The sequence below is a fragment of the Molothrus ater genome, chromosome 28 (genome assembly GCF_012460135.2).
Source record: "Molothrus ater isolate BHLD 08-10-18 breed brown headed cowbird chromosome 28, BPBGC_Mater_1.1, whole genome shotgun sequence".
NCBI classification, from domain to species: Eukaryota; Metazoa; Chordata; class Aves; order Passeriformes; family Icteridae; genus Molothrus; species Molothrus ater.
In genome coordinates, this window is record NC_050505.2 from 5,183,072 (window position 1) to 5,206,589 (window position 23,518).

The following is a 23,518-nucleotide window of genomic DNA, read 5'->3' on the forward strand; positions in this document are numbered from 1 at the left end:
ACAATAACTCAAGATCAGGACAGCAAACCCCAACTCCAGGCTGCTTTTTCTCCATTTATTTTATTTTTTTTTTTTCCATCCAGAAGCATTCCCAGCCCCCAGGAATCATTGCCCTCTCAGGGGCGCTGGGGCCACAAAGTTCCATTCTCCTCCAGCTCCCACTTCTCCAAACCCCTCATTTCTCTCCATATTTGGGCTTTGGGGGCTGCTTTTCCCCATTTTTAGGGGCCTGGGGACATTCCCAAGCACTGGCCCTGAGCTCCCAGAGGGAATAACCCTTCCCCTCCTCCTTGGAACTCTCAACCCTTGTTTCTCTCCTCCTGAACACCTTTTTCACCCCAAAGTGGACTCTGGGCACCCCCAGGTCTCCTTTCCTTCCTCCAGACACAGAGTCCAGTGGCAAATCCAAAACTCTTTCCCACCAGATCCCTTGTCTCCCCCCTTTAATAACCTTTTTGGGTGCTGACAGCCTACAGTGACCCTGGGGGTCTGACACAGCCCCCCAAAGTGGGGGGTTACCCATTCCAGGCACTGCTGGGGCTGGGACCCAGGTGGGACCCTGGATTTGGGGTGGGGACAGGGACTATCCCAGTGCCAGCTCACGGAATCCCCTGCTCTACCACCTCCTCCTCCTTTGCTTCCAGAAAGTTCCACCTGGAGCAGGCAAAATCCCAGCTCTGTGAGCCTCTCCTGGCCCTTCCTGAGCCCCCAAACCAGGGTAACACTGGTGTGTGTCCCTCCAAGAGCTGATCCACCAGCAGAATTCCCTGTGCAGGTCCCACTCCGTGTCGAGCAGTCAGGAATCTCCCTCCAGCTCCACCCCAGGGTCACAAATGCTGGTGAAGTGGATCTGGGAGGAGGGAGGGGAGGGAGGCCGAAGGCCACGGCTCAGGTAGGCTTCCAGGGATTTCAGCAGCTGCCTCGGCTTCTTTTTGGTGGATAATTCCAGCTCTGGAAAGGTCAGAGGGGGAAAAGGTTGAGGAGAGCAGGCCTGGATGGTGCCAAGGGTCCAAAACATCTGGTGTCCTGACATTTTCCCTTGGGAAAGGGCAGGCTGGTGCCTTCCTTGGGATGAGGGAGCAGAGTGCCAGCCTGAGCACCCTAAAATTGGGGTGCAGGGGAGATGGGGTGAAGCTGGAGCCCAGCAGTACCAGCCAGATCCTGGTTTCTGAGGGATACACTGCTCCCACTGACAGCATTCCTCTCTGGAGTAAGTAATTCACGGACAGGGGCTAAGCCATGGCTCCCAGCAGGGAATGTCCCCACGTGTCACCCACCTCGAGCATCCCCCTGGGGTGGAAAACGTGAGGAAAACTATCCCTGGGACAGGGAAAATTGGAAAACCCTCAGTGTGGGGATTAAACTGGGAACGTCAGTGGGCAGGGGAAGGAGCAGCTGTGAAGACGAACCCTTGAGGAAGGAGCCGGCGTTGGCCACGGTGCCGTGCTGCTGCTCCCAGAGGCGGGAGAGGCGCAGGAAGGCGGCGGCGTAGAGGTCGTTGAGCACCCCGATCACCTGCTGCCGCCGGTTGCACTCCCTGCAGGGGAGCACAGGCATTACTGACAATTCAAACCACTATGGGTGATTAAAATGTGGTTTAGGCCCTGCTGGTCTAGCTAAGCGAGCGATAGGTTGGAAGTTCCGTGCGGAAGAATGTTGGGAGTGAAAAGCCTGCTAGCACAGACACCTGTTCTTGGAGGGAAATAGAAATCTGCACGTCCATAAAAATGGATCTGTCCCATGAGAATCCACTAAGTGTAGACACTTGTAGATGGAGAGAGTCTTACACACACAGGCACTTTTTAACCAATTAATTGATTAGCAGGAAAACTACCAGCCAGTTGGAGTTACACATGAGATAGGTGAAAACTTTGTAAAATGAGTTATGTGAATAAAGAGTTGGCTTTTCTGCATGAAGAAACTGAGTCCCCTCTGATTATTATTACAGAAGAGAGGGCTCAGCCACCTCCTGGGCAGGGGAACAGCCCAGGATGCAGCTTGAGAGCCCAAGCCCAACCCCGCTCACCGGGAGAGCCGCTCCTCCTGCAGCGCCTGGATGACGATCCGGGTGATGTTCACAGACATGATGCAGAAGGGAAAATTCTGGAAAACAACCACAATCCCAGCATTAAAGAAGCTCAGCTGAAAAACTCTCGTCCTCTCTGGCACCTCTGGCCTTTTGACACTGCATCCATGCATCCACAAATCCACAGGATGGGATCCACGCTCTGGGATAACAACCCTACAGACCCCCGGCTTGGATGGATGCTGAGGGCTGAGCCTATCTTGTACCCAGGCTTAAACCCAGACTAAAATGTCTCTACTCACTCCCATTTTTCTGTTGCCCAACTCTCCAGCCTGTTTATCGTGCTCCAAGCCAGTATCAGACCCCTAAAATCCCATTCCCAGCATAAATACAGCTCTGCTCCAGCCTAGACCGGGGCTCTTGGGCACCACCTTCTTCCCCTCACGAGCACAAGGTTGCTTCAGCATCCCAAAAAAACTCAGGAGAGAAGGTTTTGGCTCTTCCCTCTCCCAGAGCATTGGGAGACCCCCTGGCAGGGAGGAAGGGGAAGGTCATGCCTGGGTTTCATGCTGGGAGAGCTGGAAGATCTCCCGTGCCAGCGGCAGCGTCCGGGAGTCCAGGACAAAGAACAGGATCTGCATCAGCCCCAGCATTCCTGTCCCACGCAGGTCAGTCCCAGGATCTGCACCTGGGAGGGTGAGAGACAGCCTGGAGTCACCCCTGCCCCCTTTCCACCCCCACGGGCTGTTTGCTCCCTGTACTCCCTGCCACTGCACTTCCAGAGTCCAGCAATCCTGGGATTCCCTTTCCTGAGGGAAAGCTTGCAGGGCGTTTCCCTGATGGGGCCATCACCTCGCCCATCTGGGCATTAACCAGCCCCTGCCCCACCCCACCATCCCACTCCCACACCTCTCCAGGAATTACCAGCTTTTTTAGGAACATGGTACTGGGATGACCCAGCCACCCAGTCCAGATGTCGTACTGGAGCCAGTTTGGTTTAATTCCTCTATGGACAAAGGGACTGAGAGTGCCCCTGGGAATTTTGTAGGGATATGGAGAGGAGTGGGATCAAAGGGAGGGGTGATCAAAGCCTGGGATCAGTTTTGGGGTCCAAGGAGGACATTGAGGTGCTGGAGTATGTCCAAGGGAGGCCAGTGGAGCTGGCTCTGGAGCACAGGGAGTGCCTGAGGGAGCTGGGATGGAACGGGGAGGTTCCAGGGGAGGTTTGGATGGATTTTGGGGATGTCCCCAGGCAGAGGGGTGCTCCCTGTCCTACCCTGGAAGCCCAGCTCCTCCCAGTGTGCCCCGTAGCGTGGGCAGCCCAGCCTGGAGCACGTCAGCTGCCGGTAGATGGTCTGCAGGATCCGCATGTGCACCCGCTCCGAGTCATCCAGGGCACCTGCAGGAGGGAGACACCACCCGGCTGCTCACAACACCCCTGGCGTCTGAAAAACATCCCTCAGTGCCCCAACAACACCCCTTGGCCCCCAGAAACATTCACTGGGGCCTAAAAAACACCTCACGTCCTCCAAAAAACCCCCTTGTTGCCTAAAAATGCCCCTTGGCATTGTAAACCCTCAGCAGCCAAACCCGAGCCCCATGGCACCCTAAAAATCCCCCGTTTCTCAAAAACACCCCTCAGCACCCAAAAGATGCCTCTTGGTGCTCAAAGCCCCCAAACTTACCCCTCAACACCCTAAAAAACCCAGAAAATGTCCCTCAGTGCCCAAAACGAAACCCACACCCTCACAGCACCTAAAAAGCACAGCTTGGCACCTGAAAAACCCCCTCGGTGCCCAGAAAAGGCCACTGGCCCCCAAAACCCACAGGCCCAGGGTTCCCATGTGTGTGTGCCCCCCTCATGCCAAGGGAGCGGGTGATTCCCACCCCATTCCCCCCGGACTGAGGGGCAGAAGGGCCGGGGAGCAGGGATGGGATCCAGCGGGGCACGAAGGGCACCCCGGGGCCACTCACACTGTGCCATGGCCAGCGCCAGCTCCTGCTCCCCGCGGAGCTGCGGGCGGAGCCGGGGCGGCCCGCGGAGGCAGCGCAGCAGGGCAGCCAGGATGCCGCGGCGCCCCGGAGCCCGGGCCGTGCCCTGCGGGAGGAAGAAGAGCCCGGAGCGCTCAGGGAGCGCGGCGGAGGCGGGGCGGGGGCTGGTGCCCCTCTCCAGGTAAGGAACGGAGCCGGAGCCCGGCCGTACCCGGCTGGAGGGCAGCTCCGCGCTCTGGAAGTGCTGCAGCGCCTCCGTGAAGGAAATCGGAGGGGGGGCCGCGCCCGAGGTGCCCCCCGGCCCTGCAGGGAGGCAGGGAGCGGGTCAGACCCTCACGGAGCCCTGATTTCACCCCGAATGATCCCCGGTTCCAGGAGAAGGAAGCCGTGGGGAACAAGGGGAAAAAGGAACCTCCCGCCTTCTCCCTCCCCTGCACCCCAAATAACGGCCCCGCTTCGCCCGCACCCGTCCGCGGCTCCTTTCCTCCTTCCCAGTCAGTCCCAGTACCTGACTGGATCTCTTCCAGAGCCTCCCACTCCTCCTGGGCCTGGCGCTGCTCCTCGCCGATCCCTGCCCGAGGGAAGGGGTACAAGAGTCAGATCTGGGGGCAGGCACGGAGTGGGGGCTGCCCCCAGCCCCCCTCAGGACACCCTAGGGCTGTGTTTCCTCTTTTCCAAGGAAAATCCCAACCGGAGCCACCCCACAAGGTTTGGTTTGGGTGAGTTTGGGGAATGATCTGGGACCAGACGGATTTGAATGAGAGATCCCTCCCTGCTTGATCCCTGGGGGCTCGCAGGTGACTTTCCCACCAGGAGACGCCAGGACCGATCCAAGGGAAGCAGGAAAAGCTCACCAGGCTCAGGGGGCTGCCCCTCTGCAAGCACCAGCTCCTGCAGGACACCTCCCTGCCCCAGAGCTGGAATCTGAGGGGGACAGAGGGAACAAACACAGCGTCACCCCCGCGGCAGACCCCAAACTCCAGCCCACCCCAATCCCAAGCTTTTCCCCAGGGAACACCCCCCGTGCTCCCCGGCTCAGGCCTCTTCAGGGAGGGTCTGCACCCTCAGGAGGATTTTATGTGGTTGTAACGGTAGAAATGGAGCAAAGGAGGGAAGTGGGGGGCTGGCAACCCTGAGGTGGGGGCGCCGCGGGTCTCGGCTGGGGGGGCTCGGGCCGGACACGCTCGGGACGGGACTTGCCGGGGGCACCACGCGCTGCCGCTCCTCCGGCCGCTCCTCCGGCCGCTCCGAGCCCGCGGCGCCGCTCATGGCCTGCGGGAGAGAAGGGCACCGGCTGGTGAGAACGGGGGCGTCCCGGCCACTGACAGCCCCTCAGGAGCCTCCTGCTGCCCTCGGCGCCCCCAGCCCCTCAGGAGCCCGTCTCAGCCCCTCAGGAACCCGTTCCAGACCCGGTCCAGCCCCTCAGGAGCCCGTTCCAGACCCGTTCCCGTTCCAGCCCCTCTGACCCCTCTAGCTCCCCCAGCCCGAGGCCGCCGCACTGCGCAGGCGCGACCGGGCTGCACGCCGGGAGCTGTAGTCCGCACCTCCGCCCGCTAGGGATGGCACGCGGGACTACAATTCCCTTCGTGCACCGCGCGACGCGGAAACGGAGGCGCAAGGGGCGGAGGCGTGGTCCGGTGGGCGGGGCGAAAGTGGGTGGGGCGGGGTGGGGCCCAAACGGCGGAGCTGGAACGTGGCGGGTGCCCGGAACGGGACTCGGGGCTCCCGGAGCCTGCAGAGGGGCGACCAGACCTGGCGACACCAGTGCCACCGCCTAGTGCCAGTCCCAGCTCCCAGTGCCAGCTCCCATATCCCAGTGCCACCTCCCGGTGTCGCCAGCTCTCAGTGCCAGCTCCTGGTGCCCAGTGTCAGCTCTCACTTCCCAGTCCTCGCTCCCGGTGCCCAATACCACTTCCCAGTCCCAGCTCCCGGCGCCCAGTCCCAGTTCCCAGTGCCCAGTCTCAATTCCCAGTGCTCAGGACCAGCTCCCGGTGCCCAGTCCCAGTTCCCAGTGCCCAGGACCAGCTCCCGGTGCCCAAAGCCACTTCCTGGTCCCAGTTCCCAGTGCCCGCCCCCGCTCCTCCCCGCGGTCCCCCCGCCCCCGCCGGAGCCACCCCCATGCCCGCTGTTCCCGGCTCCCGGCACGGCGCGGCTCCCGCAGCACCATGGGGCTGCAGGCGCTGCTCTTCCTCGTCCCCCTTCTCCTCCTCCTCCTCCTCGTCGTCCTCTCCCTCGTGCTCCTGCGGGGCTCGGGCAGCCGCAACCCCTTCGCCACCGACAGCCGCCGCCCGCCCGGCCCGCTCGTCACCGACAAGGCGGTGCGCAGGACCGTCGTCAAGACAGGTACGGGACCCCCGGGGCCACCGACTGCCCCGGCGGGACCAGACCCGGGGTAGCATCGCCAGCCCAGGGTGTGGATCATGCCCGGGACAGGACCAGCACCCCGGGCTGCCATTAACTCCCGGCAGCGACATCCCCCGGGGTGGCACCACCCGAGTGTCATGGACCCCCCCCCAGGGTGGCACTGTCACCCTGGGTGTCACGGACCCCGCCAGAGTGGCATTGTCCCCCCAGTGTCCCCCCCTCTCTCGGCGGTTCCGGGGGTCCCCGTTCCTCCGTGGGGATCCCGCCGGTGACGCCCCCGTGTCCCGCAGCGTTCTCGGCAGAGAAGGTGCCGGCGGAGCTCGATGCCATCGTGGTGGGCAGCGGCATCGGCGGGCTGGCGGCCGCGGCGCTGCTGGCCAAGGCGGGCTGGCGGGTGCTGGTGCTGGAGCAGCACGGCAAGCTGGGGGGCTGCTGCCACACCTTCACCGAGAAGGGCTTCGAGTTCGACACCGGTACCGTTCGGGGCCCCAAATCCCCCGGAGCCCAGGGAGGGGCAGGGGATACCCTCAGGGTGGGAGCTCCCCTGCACACTCCTCGGTGTTACACAAACCATTCTCCTGCTTTTCACCCCAAAACCCTCTGGGTACAGGACACCAAACCCCCAAAATTCCCCACAGCTGTGTGGGAGTTCCCCTGCACACAGCTCCTGTTACACAAACCATTCTCCTGCTTTTCACCCCAAAACCCTCTGGGTGTAGGATACCAAAGCCCCAAATTCCCAACAGCCAGCCCCTGTGTGGTTCCCAGCCTGGGGGATGTCACCTCAGGACATTTCTTGCTGGAAAACTTCTTGTGGTGAGACAAAGTCCAGCTCTGCATGTCCCTGAATCACTGGGATTGATTATTTACAGCAGAGATGGATAGCAAAGTGTAACAAAACTCAAAATTACCAGATAAAGACACCGTGGTCAGTGCCATTCACCCCAGCTGGGAGGCAGGTGTATCCCAGATTTTCCCTTTCCACGTGGAGCTGATGGGGTGGGGATGGTGGGTTTGGTGTGTCCTGGGGTGGGAAAATGAAAGAAAAAAGAAGGTGAAGATAAGGAAAAAAAGAGGAAAATAGAGGGAAAAAAAAGGAAAATAAAGGAAAAAATGTCTATTTTAGGGATCCACTACGTGGGGCAGATGCAGGAGGGCTCCCTGATGCGGTTCCTGGTGGACCAGCTGACAGATGGGCAGCTGGAGTGGGCCCCGCTGCCGGCCACTTACGATGCCGTGGTTCTGGGGGACCCCCAGGGCTCTGGCAAGACCTTCCACATCCATTCTGGGGAGAGGGAATATTTCCGGAGGCTGAAGGAGCAGTTCCCCGGGGAGGCGGCGGCCATCGACGAGTTCCAGCGGTTGGTGAAGGTGGGGTAGCACCAGGGGAGCCTGGGTCTGGGGGGTCACACAGCGAGGGGAGCCCCCCTGGCACCTGGAGCTGGGCACCCCCAGGGAATGATGGCATCACCCCAAAAGCGTGGGGAAACACGCCAGTCTCGAAATCGGGCAAAATCGCCCCTTTCTGCCTCAAAAATGCAGCATCACGGATGTTTGGGGGAGATTTCTTCAAAGAAGAAGTTCTTTAAGGAGTTGGGGCGGAGGTCTTTAAGGAAGTTTTTCTCAAGGACCATTTTTTTGGGGGCAACTTTTTGGGGAAGTTTTTTGGGAGGAGCTCTCTGGAGGAGTTTCAATGGGGAAGTTTTTGGCGGAAGCTTCTCTTGAAGGAGGTTTTTGAGGGAAGGTTTTTGAGGGAGCCAGTACTCACTCCCCTTGCCCACAGCTCCCCAGCAGTGAATTCAAGGGGAAAAACTGCTTTGGAGCACGTCTGGGGCATGTCTGAGCCCCCGTTTCTCCCTGCAGAGTGCTGGCCGTGGGGTTGTGCTGCTGGGGATCCTGAAGATGCTCCCGAGGTTCCTGGCCAAGCTCCTGATCTGCTCCAGGCTGCTCCCACGGCTCTGCTCCTTCTCCCAGCTGGCCTCACGCAGCCTCAAGGAGGTGGTGGATGGTCTCACCCCCAACCCTGAGCTCCAGGCTGTCCTCAGCTACATCTTCCCCACCTATGGTAGGTGACCAGGAGGCCCTGGGGTCACGTTAAACTCCTTAGAAACAGGAAAAAGGTAAGAACCCCCTTTTTGGAAGGTTGGCAGGAATGTTCTGGTGGATGCTTCACCAGCATCCTTGTCCCCAAGTCACTGGCAGGTGACACGTCCCCATTGCTCATCTCCATCTCTTTCCCTCTGCATTCTTCATCTTCCCCATGGGCTGACATCATTCCTGTACAAGGGAATGTACAAAGTGTTCTTCATCTTAAAACGTTCAGGATAAGCTCCAAGCCCACGATTTGCCCACACCCACCCCTTTTCCCAGGTGTGCTCCCCTCCAAGGCCAGCTTCTCCATGCACAGCATCCTGGTGAATCATTTCCTGCACGGCGCCTGGTACCCCAAGGGCGGGGCGGGGGAAATCGCCTTCCACACCATCCCCGTGATCCGCAGGGCCGGAGGAAACGTCTTTGGGAAGGCGCCGGTGCAGAGGATCCTGCTGGACGCCCAGGGCAGAGCCTGCGGTGAGCACCGGCCACGGGGCCGCTCCCAAAGGGGGGCTCCTTTCACCAGCACCTCATTCTCCCCCCTCTGGATTCCCCCTGCCAGGTGTGAGCGTCAGGAAAGGCCAGGATTCCGTGGATATCTTTGCTCCCGTGGTCATTTCGGACGCCGGGATCTTCAACACCTACGAGCGGCTGCTGCCGGCGGAGGCGCGGGCTCTGCCGGGTGCGGCGTCAGCGCTGGGCTCCGCCGGGGTTGCGGCGTTAAATCCCGCCCGGAGCCCCGGGGGAAAGCCGATTTACCAATTAACCCTGCAAACCCCCCGGCGCTCCTGTGCCAAGCCCGCAAATCCCAGCCCTGGCCGCTCCTTTCTTCGCGGGGGTTTCATTCTGCTTAAATTAACTGGCCCAAATTGGCTGTGGTTGGGGAAATCCTGGTTTGGTGCGAGGCTTTCCTAAAATACACAGTGCAGGGCCCTGAAATTCGTGGGAGTTGGTGGAATGTCCTAGAAAATCTTCTGGAAGGGGGAAGGATGGGGGGAAGGGGACAGAGGTGCTTGGGAAGGGGCACAGTCCAGGTGGAAAGGGCACAGTTGGGTGGAAGGGTCACAGGTGGAGGGGTCACAGCCAGGTGGAAGGGTCACAAGTGGAAGGGTCACAGCCAGGTGAAAGGGTGACAGTCAGGTGGAAGGGGCACAGCCAGGTGGAAGGGTCACAACCAGATGGAAGGGGCACATTGGGTGGAAGGGTCACAGCTGAGTGGCAAGGGGATGGTTTGTGTGGGTGGGAAGGGTCGGGGTTTGGTGGGAAAGCACCAGGATTGGAGAAACCACTCTCTGTATCCGAGGATGCTAGAAAAGCCTGATTTCCCCTCTAATTGCCCTTTTTCCCTCCACGCTGCAGAGATCCAGGCCCAGCTCCACATGCTGAGCCCTGGCGAGGGGGGCTTCACCGTCTTCGTGGGCCTCAGCGGCTCGAGGGAGGAGCTGGGGCTGGAGCCCATCAACTACTTCATGTTCCCAGGGAACGACCTGGATGGAATGTAGGTTTGGCTTCCCCTTGGATGTGCTTGGTTGAGCGTGAGGAGATGGATTCCTGGGCAGTGACTCAGGGGGAGCTGTGCCCTGAGCCCCAGCTCAGCCCTTCCCTCTCGTGCAGCATGCGGCGCTACCTGGCTTCCTCCAGAGAAGAAGCTGCCAACAACATCCCCTTGCTCTTTGTCACCTCGCCATCGTCCAAGGACCCCACCTGGGAAATGAGGCACCCAGGTGAGGCTGACACCCAGCCACAAACGCTTGCGAGGGGTTTCAAAACTCCTGATGGGGTTTGGTGATCCCGAACAAGGAGTTTCCACTCGGTCATCCATCCCAAAGCTGGGCAGGGCTCATGGAATGCAGTCTTTGGGATGCCTGGATGAAGGACATGGAACCCCAAAGATCTGGGGACATCCCCCGGATTTGGGGCAGCGACAGGGTGGGATGAGGGTGGGCAGAGGGACAAGCACCCCAGCCTTGTCCTCCTGCAGGAAAATCGACGCTGGCCATCGTCACCTTCGCCAGGTACGAGTGGTTCGAGGAGTGGAAGGACAAGCAGGTCCACAAGAGGGGGGATGACTATGAGGACCTGAAGAAGACTTTTGTGGATGCCATCATGCAGACTGTCTACAAGCTCTACCCTCGCATCGAGGGCCGGGTGAGGAAACACGGGGCTCAGGGGTCCTAAACTCGGGGCTCAGGGGTCCCAAACTCGGGGCTCAGGGGTCCTCCCCTCTACCTACCCAATGACTACGGAGTCATGGAATAGTTTGGGTTGGAAAAGACCTTAAAGCTCATCCAGTTCCACCCCATCATGAGCAGAGACACCTTCCACCAGACCAGCTTGCTCCAATCCCCATCCAAGCTGGGCAGATTTGGATGGCCATCCCAGGATGACCACCCTGTCCCTGTCCCTGTCCTCCCCCACAGATCGAGTACCTCTCGGGTGGCTCTCCCCTCACCAACCAGCACTACCTTGCCAGTCCCCACGGCGAGTTCTACGGCGCTGACCACGGCATCCCCCGCCTGCAGGCCGAGGCCATTGCCACCCTGCGGGCAGACACGGCCGTGCCCAACCTCTACCTGACAGGTGACAGGGCCACCAGCGTCCTCAGAGCAGGACAGCTCTGGGGGAGCGGGATGGGGCGGGGAAAACCTGCAATCCTGAAGTGGAATAACGGGAAGAGCCGCTGTGGGGCAGTGGGATAACGCCTGGAAAAGCAGAGTTCCGTGGTCCCGGGGGAGGAGGGAAGGGCTGTGCTCCCCCAGCTCTGGGGGCCGTCTCCCTGCCCAGGGCACAGTGGGGATTTCCTGCTGGAGACAAGGGCAGGGGGTCGTGGTTCAGAGCCCAGGGATGATGCGGGGGCAGCTGGGAGGTGATGCCCAAACCACCCCTGATGGTTGGCTGGGATGGAGCAGGGACCGAGGGCTGCTCTCGGGGGGACCTCATCTGCTGCTCCCTCCTTGCAGGGCAGGATTTGTGCCTGGGGGGTTTCATGGGGGCCCTGCAGGGAGCCATCATCTGCGCCAGCACCATCCTCAAGCGCAACCTGTACGCGGACGTGGCGAGGCTGAAGATGCGCTTGCAGGCCACCCACCCCAAGAAGGGAGACTAAAGGCTGCCATCCCCCAGCAGGGCCCCTGCTCCCCAGCACACCACCCCAGCCGCCACACACCTGTAGCAGACCCATCTCTGTGCCAAGCCTGAGGGATTTCATCCAGGGCGATGCCTATTCCCAGACAGATTGTGTTGGACCTCACCCCCACCAAAAAAATGCATCCCCTTCCACCATCGTGTCCAGTGCTGGGCCCTGGCCATGAAGGGAGTCCCCAGGAGCTGTTGTGGCCAGGAGAGAAGTCAAGATAACCCCAAAACAGGAGCACCAGCAGCTCCTGTGGCTGCTTGATCCCATCAGGATCACTGACCCCAGCCAAAGCCCACCTCCACCTGCAGCCCCAGAGCTGTGTGAGAGCTTGCAGGCTGTCCAGTGCTTCCAGAGTCATTCCTGGGAGCAGCAGGACCCCAGCCCTCCAGAATTCCCAGTGTTTGGGTGCTGCTGCTCTCCCCCATTGCCCCAAGGCATCTGTGGAACAAGCTGATGCTCCTTTAGCAGCAACAAAGTCCTTCTGTCTGTTGGTAAAAGCTTGGGAACAGGATGAAAGTCCTCTCCAGATGGGAAGGGAAGCACGTGAGACTGGAAGCAATAAAATAGTGATCATGTTCCTGGGGTTTGTGCCTCATGATGGGGCAGCGGGGCTGGGGGTTGTGAGGGAGAAGGGGAAGCAGGATGGAATGTGCTGATGGAGCACGGAAAAACATGGAAGCATGGAAAAACAGAGCCCGGAGCCAGCTGCTGAGCAGTGTGAGTGACCGAGCAGGGAATAGTGTGACCGTGCTGGAAAGGAGCCCTGGAAAGAGGCTTGAAGGCTGATCTGGCAAAGAGGATTAGATCACTGAGCAGAGAGATAATTCAGTGATGGGATGGGATTTGCAGAGAAGGTGAGCTCTGCCAGGAGAGATCAGCCAGAGCCAGGCCCTTGAGGAGCCCAGGGGCACAGCAGGGACCTGGGGAGGCTGCTCTGGGCACCTCCAGCCAGGTGAGACCCCACCTGCAGAGCCTCCCCCAGCTCTGCTCCAACACCAGAGGGATGTGGAGCTTCTGGAGTGAGTCCTGAGCAGGCCATGGAGCCAGGCTGGGAGAGCTGGGGGTGCTCACCTGGAGAAGGCTCCAGGGAGAGCTCAGAGCCCCAGCAGGGCCTGAAGGGGCTCCAGGAGAGCTGGAGAGGGACTGGGGACAAGGGATGGAGGGACAGGACACAAGGAATGGCTCCCAGTGCCAGAGGGCAGGGCTGGATGGGATATTGGGAATTGGGAATTGTTCCTGGGAGGGTGGGCAGGCCCTGCACAGGGTGCCCAGAGCAGCTGGGGCTGCCCCTGGATCCCTGGCAGAAGAGCCAGGTCCTCTTCCCAGGGACCCTCTGGAGAGCAGAAACATCTGATTCAGGCCCAGAACAGTGCAGTGACACCCAGCCTTCCCCCTGCAGCTCCAAGGAGACCCAAACCTGCCTCTCCTCCTGCTTTTCTCACCCCAAAGAGCTCTAACCCTGCAAATGCCATCTCAGTCACGTTGGTGTTTTTTTAATCCACACAAACGGTCCCAGGCCATGGAATTTGTCATGCAGAGGCAAAGCTGATGTGTTTGCTTGGCTGTGCCCTGCCCATAAGGAAAATACCTGCTGTGAGATCAGCCCAGGTTCAGCTGTTTGCCCAGGAGGCCGTGCAGGACTCAAAGCTTTCAGGAGAGGAAGATGAGATCAAACAAACCCGGGGAGGTTAATGGGGTTTGCAGGCCAGGGGGCCAGAGTGGAGGTCAGGCAGAGGCTGCAGCAGCATTTCACAGAACCCTGGAACCCTCTGGGCTGGAAAAGCCCCGAGACCACCAAGTCCAACTGCCAAGGCCACCAGTGCCCCATGTCCCCAGGTGCCACATCCACACGGCTGCTGAATCCCCCAGGGATGGGGTCTCCACCCCTGCTCAGGGCCTGGACTGCTGTTTCCATGGAGGAATCTTCCCAACACCTAACCTGGCCCAGCTTGAGGCCATTTCCTCCCATCCTGTCCCCTGCGAGCAGAGCCCAGCCCCAGCTGGCGCAGAGCTCTCTCTGCAGAGCAGCAGGAGGGTTGAAGGGCACAGCCCCAGCCCTGTGCCCACTTTCACCCAGTTTCTCATGCATGAAAGCTCCTCCACCCTCAGGGCCTCTCTGCTGAACTGCCTCTATCACAATGCCTCAGTCCTGCCCCGATAAGCAGAGCCCAACCCAGCTGGCAAAGCATTTCTGATTTTATTTGACATTATTTCCACTCATGGACTTTGGCTCGGGGGCAGCCACCCCCACATGACCCCACGGGCACTCCCCACCCCTGGGATGCCCCCAGTGCTTCCTGCACCAGGCACAGGACCTGTCCTGCCTGCCAAAGTATTCTGGGGCCTTTCCAGCCCTCTGAGATCAGGGTGGGAGCAGGCAGGGGGTTCACGAGCTCCGGGAGCACAATGCAGGGGGGTTTTGGGAAATCACCCTAAGGACACAGAGCAGAGCAGTGCTTTGAGCCCCTGGCGGCAGGGCTGGGAACTGGGGGCTCTGCGAGGTCTCTGCCAACCCCACATCCCCATGGATTCTTCCTGTGATCCCCCCTTTCCACCCTTTTTTCCTCCTGGAAGCTGTCAGTAACGCACCCCCAGGAAAACCAGGAGCCCTCCCTGCTCCCAGCCAGGCCTGGAGGAGAGGGGAAGGCGGGATTTCCTCCTGGGAGGGAAAGGAGGCGGGGGAAAGGAGGGACGTTCTTCATTGCTGGCAGGAACCCCTCCCCAGAGTGCCCTGGGCACCTTCTCCTCCCTGTTCCGCGCCTCTCCAGTGTCGCAGCTGCTGCTGCTCCAGCCAGCCGGGACACGCTGGCACTGCCCTCGGGGGCTCTCTGCAGGAGAAGGAAGAAATCCCAGAGCAGAGCTCAGGACTAAGCTGTGTCCAGAACAGTTTAATCTCCTCTTGGGCCCTGACCTGAGAGCACCCAGTGGAGCTGGGCTGATACTGGGCCCTGGAAAGCAGACTGGAAACTTCAAATCCGCTCTGGCCCGGGCCTGTCTGGGCTCCTTCCGGCTGCACACGGAGCTCTGAGCACAGACAGCTCCACAGAAACAGGGCTTTTTATAAAAAAATCTTATTTTGCATAAAGACGAGCCACCCTGCACCTTTGGTGCCAGGTGTCAATGAAAACCACGCAAAGAATGTGAAAAAAACCACAAAACTAAGAGAGAAGTGAAAATTCAACCTTTTGTGTCTCTTTTAATCCATTTACTGATTTCACCACACAGAAAATTAAAAGAAAAACAGTACAAAGAACTGTAAAAAATTCTGATCCTTCCAAGCAAGGTGCATTGCACTGCAGCAGAAAACAAATCATGTGCTGGTTCAAGCCTAAGAAGTAGGAATATTTGGCAAAAAACCCCTCTGTACCCACAGACAGCATCCATGGAAAACACGTGTGTCCAAAGGGAGAAGGTTCTGTGCACCTTGATCCCTTTGGGACACGTTGCATAAACACCATAAACCCAACAAACCGGGAGCAACCCCAGAGGTCTGGGGCAGCCCAGGCTGTTGGCAGAACACAGCAGCCTCGGGAAGTGCTGGTGGGGAGATTTTGGGGGAAAACGCCCCAGTTCAGCCTGCTGTGAGCCCGGCCTCTCCCCAGACCCTGAGGTGTGTCCTCATCACCCTAAGGAACGCTTGGCTCAGCCTGGGATCGGTGCTTGAGGTCCAAAATATCCCCTCCCCTGCTGGCAGCAGGGTGGGATTCCCACAGCCTGGAGCAAGAGAGGGTTTGAAACAGCTCCCAGGATAGAAAAGCAAGTAGACGGTGAAAAAATAAAAAGCCTTTCTAAATTATTATTCAATTAAAAAAAAAAAAGACAAACCAGGACAAAGACAGCGTAGAGCAGTCGCACTCCAAAAAGCACACACACTGCAAAACCCCTGGCCAGAGCAGCACAGGAGCCCCACACACTGCAGCAGGGTTTGTCTCCCTGCTGTGCCCAACGAGTGCTCCCCTCCCCAGGGGCTCCGGGCCAGGAGCTTCCCACCCTTTTTCCCCAGAGCTGCATTCCCAGCCCTGTTTCCCTTTGCCCTCCCTCCAAACAACTCCTGGAAGTCCTTTTAGCATCCTAGATGTTTCCTAGGGAAACCCTGAGAACTCTTCGAAGCCAAGAGGGACTCTGATGCTTGCCAAGAGCCAGCAAAAGGGCAAAGGATGATTTTTAGGGTTTGGAGAAGGCCAGGCCCTCTCTCCCTCTTGGAATGAACCATTAGGAAATCAAAACTAGAGCTGCAGCTTTCACAGTGACCAGGAGACAGCTCTGCCCTTGTCCAAGGTGAGCACAGGGCGAGGAGCTGATTGTTCCCAAGCCTGGCAAGGCCAGAAAAAGCCCCCCAGGAGGAATTTAACCATCCTGGGACTCTTCCCGTGCAGCCAGTGCAGGACTGGCACACGCCTGGCACCTGATGTGGCAGAGCTGGGTGCCCACGTGAGGAGCTCTGGGCTCCTCAAATCCTTTTTTTTTTCTGGAAAAACCCAAAGCAGGAGCCAAGCAGGTACTTTGTGCCCTCTCCAGAAACATCCCGTGTTGAAGAAACCTCTGGGGAGTAGAGCTGCAGTAATGAAAACCTCACAGGTGTGAGTGAGGCACCAGCCCTTGGGCTGACCAGTACCAGTCCAGCACTGGAGGGACTGGGAGCCTCCCTCATCCCAAACTCCTCAGGGACTGACATTCCTTCCTTCCTGCACCTGACAAGGGCAGGAAGCAATCTTCCCATCTGAATCCCTGAGCCAAGAGGGCATGGATAGCCCAGCCTGACCCCCTCCTCCACAACCAGCACCCCCAGTGCACACAGCTGAACTGGGAGCACTGGGAGGGAAGAGACCTGCATGCAGCACGAAGCGTTTGAGCTACAAAAACTGCTTCAGCATGGCCAGAGGTGCGTGTGAAAAAGGGAATCTGGGTGTGAGACTGATCAGGGAGAGAAACCCCAAATCCGAGTCTGTGCTGGGTCAATGCCAAACAAGAGAACTCAGGTGCTCCCAACCTGAGCATCCAAACCCAACAGGTGGAGAAGGAGGGGCAGGAGGCAGCTTCGTTCCCAGGCAAGGGACAGTCCCATGGCTCATTGTGCAGCAGATCCTTAATTCCCCCCCAGAAGGAGGGGTCAGTCCAGCAGATGGCAAATTCCATTGCATTGGGACACAAATCCTGGGTCTGGCTTTTCCAGCAGTCAGACACCCAGGGGGAAAACAAGGCAGCTGGGAAAGGAGCAATTCAGGGAAGTGAGAGGTTTTATCAAGGTGCAGGTGCAAAACAAAAAGCATCTCCCCTCCTTGCCATGGAGTGGAATCCAGCTGTGGCAGCACTGCACCCCCGCCATCATCTGAGCAGGAATTAGATCTGGAAAGGCAAAAGGAAAGGTTGGGACTGCCTGAAAGCTCAGAATTAACTCTGCTGCTCTGTCCAGACTCGAGTGGGCTGAGAAGCTCCCAAAGCAAGCACGAGCTCCTTCCTGCCTTTGCCTTCCTAACTTTGCTCTTCCTGTGGCAGAGAATTACAGGCACATCTGAAGGGCAAGAGGTGGAACAAGGCTTGAAGGGAGAGAAGAAAGGGATTCCTCCACAAATCCTACCCTTTGATCAGTGACATCCAGCACAGCCCAGCTCCCATCTGTGCCCTGGGGCAGCTCTGCCAGCACTCCTCAGTCTCACTTTCTCCAAAACCCTGTTTCTGCACCAAACTGTGCTTCCCAAACTGCCTCAGCTGGGGCTTTGGGACCCTTTCTAATGCAAAGGGACAATATTTTGTGTTTCCAACACACACCAGGCACACCACCCCCACTTTGGGCTGGCTCTCACCTTCTGATCCAGTCTCTGATAATCACCAGATTTGGGCCGCCGACCAGTTTTGGATCTTTTTCCTTCCAGAGCAAAAGCAATGATCTTTGGAGAGAGAAAAATGGAGACAGGGTGAGTGGAAGAGCAGCTTCCAACACAGGCTCACCTTTGGATTTTCATTTTCCTGCTCCCACAACCCTCTTCCCGTGACCAAGCACTCGGAACATGTAAATGCCAGTACTCAACCATTCCCAAGATGGATAATGAGGTCTGCTCAACAAGCAGAAAACAGGAAGAATTTTCTCTTTTTTTGTCCTCCCTCAAAACCAGCTTTATGTGAGGAAAAACAACCCCAACCTTGTGATGCTGCTACAGAAAACTGCCAGGAGAAAACTGGCAGAGATAAGATGGAGAGATCCACACCCCTTTGTGGTTTCACCTCTCAGCTGAAAACCAGCGGCAGAGCTGAGAACACCCAGTTCCCACCACATCCAACCCATTCCTGGTCACAGGAACTCTCCCATCGCTGTGGGACCACAGGAATGTGGACCAAACTGGGAGATACTGGTGTGGAACCAGTCAGGAGGAGGGGAAAGGGCTGGCAGGGCGCTCACCTTGCGTTTGTTGTGGTAGGCCACGTACAGGGCTGCCACAATGACAGCTGTGGTCACCAGGTAGGCAAAGAAGTGGCTGCTCTCCGAGCGGGGCCTGGGCAGGGAGGGAACACTCCTGTCCCTGTCCTGCTCCAGGGAGGTGTCACTGCCCTCCTCAGCCTTGCCCACGTCCTCCAGGGCGCTCTCTTCGTTCTCCAAGGAGCTGTCACCATCCCCAGCAGGGGCAGCAGAGTGAGACACGGGGCTCTGCTCCTCCTGGGAGTTCTGAGCACTGTCCTGGCCGTGGGGCTGCTCGCCAGCAGCACTGCCCTGGCTCTCAGCCTGGGCTGGCTGCCCTCCTTGGCTGGTGGCCCCGTCTGTGCTGGCCTTGTTGGCAGCCCTGTTCTCGTCACTGTTGTCCTGGTTGGTGCCATCCTGGGTGTTGCCCTGGTCCTGGCTGGTGCTGACCTGGGTGTTGCTGTTCTGGTTGGTGCTGCCACTTGTGTTCTTGCTGTCCTTGCCCTTGTTGTTGGCCTCGTTGTTGTTGCTGTTGTCCTGGTTGTTGCTGCCGTTTGTGTTCTGACTGTCCTTGTCACTGCTGCCCTTGGTCTTGTCATCCTTGTTGCCCTCCTCCTCAGTGCCCCCTGCCTGGTTGCCAGCCTGGCCGTTCGTGCTGACACTGTTCTGCTGGTTGTTTTTGTTGTTCTGGCTGCCATTTTCATCGTTAGTGCTGGTCCTTGTATTGCCCTGGCCATCAGTGCTACTGCTTTGGTTGCCCGTGTCTGCAGTGCTGGAGTCTTTACTGCCATGGCCATCATTGCCTGGCTAACACTGCCGGTCCCTGTATTGTCCTGGCTACCAGTGGCACTGTTTGGGTTGGCCTGGACATCAGTGCTGCTGCCTGTGTTGTCCTGGCCATCACTGCCTGTCTTGCCTGTGTTACCACTGCCTCCGTTACCATTGTTGCTGTTCTGGCTTTCACCTCCTTGTCCTCCAACTCCTCCATTGCTGGTTCCATCACTGCCATTTCCACCTTGGCCCGGCTGATCAGCCTCTGTGCTGCTGCCTTTCTGTGACTCCTCTTTCTCCTTCTTCTCCTTGTCGTTGCTGCCATTTACAGTTGGGTTGTTTTCCTGCTGTTTGTTTGCCGTGTTTTCATCTGCACTGGTCCCGCCGCTCGTGTCTGTTTGGGGTTTGCCATTGTTGGAGTTATCACTGTTTTCATGCTCGTCTCTGTCCCCTGGGGCTGTGTCGGTGTGCTCCCTGCCTGCTCCGGCTCCCTGGGACACCGTGGAAGATCTGTCGGACTCTGTCTGCGGGGTGTCTTCTGCAGCGGCAAACACGGGGAGCCCGGTCAGTGAGCACCGGGGGGAGACCCCGAGAGGGGCGGCGGGACCCGGGGGACACGGCACAGGAGCCGGGGAGACAGAGGGGAGCAGAGGGGAACGGGAACCCCGGGGGAGCGGGGGCTGCCAAGGGCGGAGAGGGAACCCTGGTGACCCCTGGTGAATCTCGGGAGGGAACCCGGGGGGTTACCGAGGGCAGAGGGAGAACCCCCGGTAACCCCCGGTGAACCGCGGGGAGCGGGGGTTACCGACGGCGGGGGGGGAACGGAGATCAGGGGCTGCCAACAGTGGGGGGGGAACCCCCGGTGACCGAACGCGGAGGAACCCCAAGGGCAGAGGAGACCCCCAAACCGAGCGCGGTACTTGACCCCTCCCGGCCCCAGGGCTTCGACGCCCCCTCCCGCCCCCGCGGCAGTGTCCCGGCGCGGCGTACCGGCGGCGCAGAGCCCCAGGAGCAGCACCGACAGCACCAAGAGCAGCGGCAGCGCCCGCGGGACCTCCATGGCGGGCGGGCCCTCAGCGCCGGCTCGGCCGCTTCCGGGCACGGCTCTCGCGAGAGCGGGGAGGGTGCGAGAACGGCGCCGAGGAGGCGGAGACTGAGCTAAATTTGAATATTTAGGAGGCGAGTCTCCGTATGGGGCGGAGCTTGCTAAGGGGCGGGGTGGCGGGCGTTAACGCGCGGGTGGGGCGGAGCTTGTTCGGCTGGGGGCGGGGCTTGAGAGTCCCTTTGGGAGGCGATTGGCGCCCCCTGGCGGTCACGGCCGAATTTTGGAGTAAAACGCGAGGGTTTGGGGTGAAACCCGCCGGTTCGGGGTAAAACCCGCCGGTTCCGGGTCTGTTTCCCGGCCCTGGGAGCCCAGGGCGGGCAGTCAGTGAGAGAGGCAGTGACTGCAGCCCCAGACAGGCGCTGGGAGTGCACTCCTGGTTCTGGAGTGGGCGAGGTTGGGGGACAGCTGGCAGGAAATCAGGGCTCCTTTTCCTTTTCCTTTCCCCTTTCCTCCAGGACAGCTCTGGAGAACCTGCTGGTTTTGGTAATCTGCTATTTTTCGGGTATTAAATATAAATTTCTTTAAATACCCTGTTTTTTTTTTTATTTAAAAATTTTTTTTGATACCTGTTATTTTTCGGATGCTGTTTCACTTTTTTGGATAACCTCTTGTTTCTCTTTCTTGGCCCAAGCAGGCATGTCCTGCTGCACAGCAGCGATTCCCAGCAGAGCAGGAAACTGTCAGCAGGCACCCAGGACTGTTCACTTCTTTTTGTTTATCTGGTTTAGATTGTTAAATCTCCCTTCTCCAGGCTTGAATATCCAGGAATCTGTCTCCAGCAGGGATCACACTCTTCCATGGGTCCGTGACCCGCTGCAGTTGCTCCATTTAACCCTAAAACAGAGGAAAAACATCACATGGAAACCAACACGGTGCTGGGGAATAATCCTGCCTTGGAGTGTGGTGGGAGATCCGGCTGAATTTCTCCTCTCATGGTTTCTTTTTCCCGATCCCTGGGGAATCTCAGCTCCATTCAGCACATTCCAGCAGTCCCTGCTGCCCGTGCCAGCCTTTCCAGGGAGACCAGAGCAGCTGGCCCAGCGCATTTTGGGGATTTAAACAGAAAACCGAGGCTGTTTCTCATGCTCGGCTTCCACTCACCCCCTGGAAGTCCGGAGAGGCTGAGCTCAGGCCAAGTTTGTGCCTCTGGGGTTGGGATTCTGCCCCAAGCACCGTGGGCAGCACAGGATCCAGCATTTCTGAGGATGAGGAGCACCAGTGCCCTCCCCTCGCCTCCTGGTCCATAGATCCTGGGGTATCCCAGGCTGGGAGGGACCCCCAAGGACCCCACAACACCTGAGCCCGCTCTCACCTGAGCTGAGCTCCTTTCCACCTTCAGGTTTGGGGCACTCCCGGTGCCCTCTGCTCTCACCAGTCCCTGCAAATTCACTTTTTGGGGATGGCTCTTTCCCAGAGCAGGCTGGACACGCAGATCTGGCCCTAATTAGCGCTAATTGGGGTGTTTTCACCGCTGTCCCAAGGTCTGGTGTCAGGATAATGAAGTCCTCACCTCGCCCGACGTGTCTGCATCCCCCAGCCCGCCCCTTCCCCCCGAGGGCTAATCTGCTCGGGGTAAAGGATCAAAAGGAGAAACAATTAGCAAATGGAAGAATTTAATGACGCTAATTAAAATGTATTAAGTGTAGCCAGTGCCTCTGCAGCAGCTGCTTTGGCAGGAGCCCCGAGCACGGGAGCTGCAGCCTCACCCCGGACATCTGGCGCGCCCTCCCCTCCAGCCCCCGAGCAAAAAGGGGTTTGGAGAAACCTCGGAGCTCGTGCTGCAGCCCCTAATTAGCTCCGTCTCTGCAGGAGACCCCCGGGACCTCATTAGGCTTTGCAATTAGTGCCTGGCCAGCCTGCAGGGGGGCAGGGCTGCAATTAAACAATCGGGAGGAGGTGACAGGAGGAGCCCCGTGTCCAGAAAAGAGCCAGGAGAGCGCCCAGGTGCTCCCAAGGTGTCCCAAAAGCTCTCCTGGATCCCCTGGAGGCACATCCAGAGAGTCCAGCCCTGCTGGGGACTATCCCAGACCTCCCTCATCCCGGGCTGCCAGCTCCATTTCACCCCCCAGCTCTGAGGACGGGTTAAATCATGAGGAACATCGCCCACCCTGCCCAAAGCCGAGTGGAGCCCCAGACCTCCTGGTCACACCATCCCAAATGGAAATACGCTGGATTTTTTCAGGGTTATATACCCCAGAGTTTCCCTCTTCTAGAACCAGGGAATGGTTTAGGCTGGAAGTTGTCCTTAAAGGAGAACTCCAGTCCCCTCCCGTGGGCAGACACAGCTCCTGTGGGAGCATTCCGGAGGATAATAAAATCCAAAAAAATCCCATTTTCCGTGGACAGCCACCCTGAATCCTGCATTTTCACCCCCATGATGGGACCATTCCAGAGGACAATAAAATCCAAAAAGATCCCATTTTCTGTGGACAGCACTGCTCCCCTGGTGTCACCTCCTGCCCAGGAGCAGGGCTTGGGGACCGAGTGCTCCTGGCAGGGCTCACCCCAGCCTGCCCCAGCTCCAGAGCACCACCAGGGAGTGGAACAGATGTTCCCTGTCCCCATGGGAAAGCTTCGAGTCAAACAAAGGAATATTCTCCTGCTGGAGCCCAACATCTGTCTGAGGCTGTCTGGCTCTGGCTGGGGTTTAATCCCTGTGACAGGGCTCTCTCCATGCCTCTAATGTCCCACGAAATCCAATCCAAGGGGCTGCTTGTCCCCAGCCTGCTCCTGGTGCTGGGGAGAGCGGGGCCAAGCGTCCTCCTCACCAAAAATCACTTTCTTGGAACAGTTTCTCTCAAAAAAGCTCAATTTTGGCTCTTTTCAGGCGATGGCCACGCACATTCTGGGTGACCCTAATCCCCTCAGCCCCGGCTGTGTGACACGTGGCTGCTCCTCCCCAGCTCCAGGCCAGAATTCACACACTTTTCTCTCTGAAAGCAAGAAATTTAAATCATTTGGAAATGTAAATAATGGAAGCACCTCCCAAATCTGGGTGTGGCCACAGTAAGGGGGCACTCGGGGGGTTTGGTGGGACCCCCACAGCTGCTCCCAGCTCCCAGCTTGGCTCTGGCAGCTCTGGGATGCTCCAAGCTGGCAATTCCAGCTGCCCACATGATGGTCCTGGGCTGGACAGAGCAGCCACGCTCCTGCTGGAGCTTGCAAAGGCATCAGGAGCTCCCACAAGGTTTTGGAGCTGGCTCCAGGTGTGTCCTGTGGCCGTGCCCGTGGCTGGGGCCTGGTTCAGGTGTGGGTTTTTGTAGTTCTGCCCAGCTCTGGTCTGAAAATGCTAAAATCCAGGTGTTTTCTGCTGCAGATATGGATGCCAACACCTCTCACATCTGGAAAACACAGACAGATCCTCCTCAGTCCCATGAAGTTCCCTTTCCCCCTACCTGCAGACACGTGCCTGCTGCTGCTCCACTTCCTTACAAACTCTTCCCTGGGGGCTTCTCAGCACTGGAAAGGAGAAGAGAAATGTCACAACAGGAGGAAAAAGTGTCCCTGGTGCCCCAAATGCACCAAAGTCCCAGCAGACCCAGCAGCTGTGGATGGGCTCACCCATCATTGATGCTGTTTGGGAACTGGGGGACACCGTGGTCCCCAAAATAAAGGTGAGGTGCAGGTAGAGAGCAGCCA

General features: G+C 58.6%; 3 protein-coding genes across 5 annotated transcripts; 1 reads left to right on the plus strand and 2 right to left on the minus strand.

Annotated features, from left to right (window-relative positions):
- Positions 1–34: 34 nt before the first annotated feature.
- ELMOD3 (ELMO domain containing 3) lies at positions 35–7,721 on the minus strand. 3 transcript variants are annotated; one of them, XM_054517487.1, is made up of 12 exons: positions 7,613–7,721; positions 7,294–7,406; positions 5,219–5,290; positions 4,873–4,942; positions 4,527–4,589; positions 4,230–4,321; positions 4,001–4,124; positions 3,303–3,425; positions 2,584–2,714; positions 2,027–2,103; positions 1,410–1,537; positions 35–951 (listed from the first exon to the last, which is right to left on the minus strand). In XM_054517487.1, the coding sequence occupies exons 3-12, from the start codon at positions 5,285–5,287 to the stop codon at positions 797–799; spliced, it is 1,032 nt and encodes a 343-aa protein (XP_054373462.1). In that variant the 5' UTR covers positions 5,288–5,290; positions 7,294–7,406; positions 7,613–7,721; the 3' UTR covers positions 35–796. The 3 variants fall into 3 exon arrangements, with proteins under 3 accessions (XP_054373462.1, XP_036252483.1, XP_054373463.1); XM_036396590.2 differs by lacking the exon at positions 7,613–7,721 and having other exon boundaries at positions 7,294–7,555; XM_054517488.1 differs by lacking the exons at positions 4,873–4,942; positions 7,613–7,721 and having other exon boundaries at positions 7,294–7,555.
- RETSAT (retinol saturase) lies at positions 5,993–12,184 on the plus strand. Its single transcript, XM_036396588.2, has 11 exons — positions 5,993–6,361; positions 6,673–6,855; positions 7,509–7,753; positions 8,246–8,447; positions 8,753–8,950; positions 9,036–9,155; positions 9,833–9,971; positions 10,088–10,197; positions 10,455–10,621; positions 10,894–11,053; positions 11,434–12,184. Exons 1-11 carry the CDS (start codon positions 6,184–6,186, stop codon positions 11,577–11,579), a joined length of 1,848 nt encoding a protein of 615 aa, XP_036252481.1. The 5' UTR covers positions 5,993–6,183; the 3' UTR covers positions 11,580–12,184.
- Positions 12,185–14,779: 2,595 nt separating this feature from the next.
- TGOLN2 (trans-golgi network protein 2) lies at positions 14,780–19,834 on the minus strand. Its single transcript, XM_054517475.1, has 5 exons — positions 19,765–19,834; positions 19,184–19,312; positions 18,007–18,806; positions 17,414–17,497; positions 14,780–16,955 (listed from the first exon to the last, which is right to left on the minus strand). The coding sequence occupies exons 1-5, from the start codon at positions 19,832–19,834 to the stop codon at positions 16,950–16,952; spliced, it is 1,089 nt and encodes a 362-aa protein (XP_054373450.1). The 3' UTR covers positions 14,780–16,949.
- Between the last annotated feature and the right edge of the window lie 3,684 nt (positions 19,835–23,518).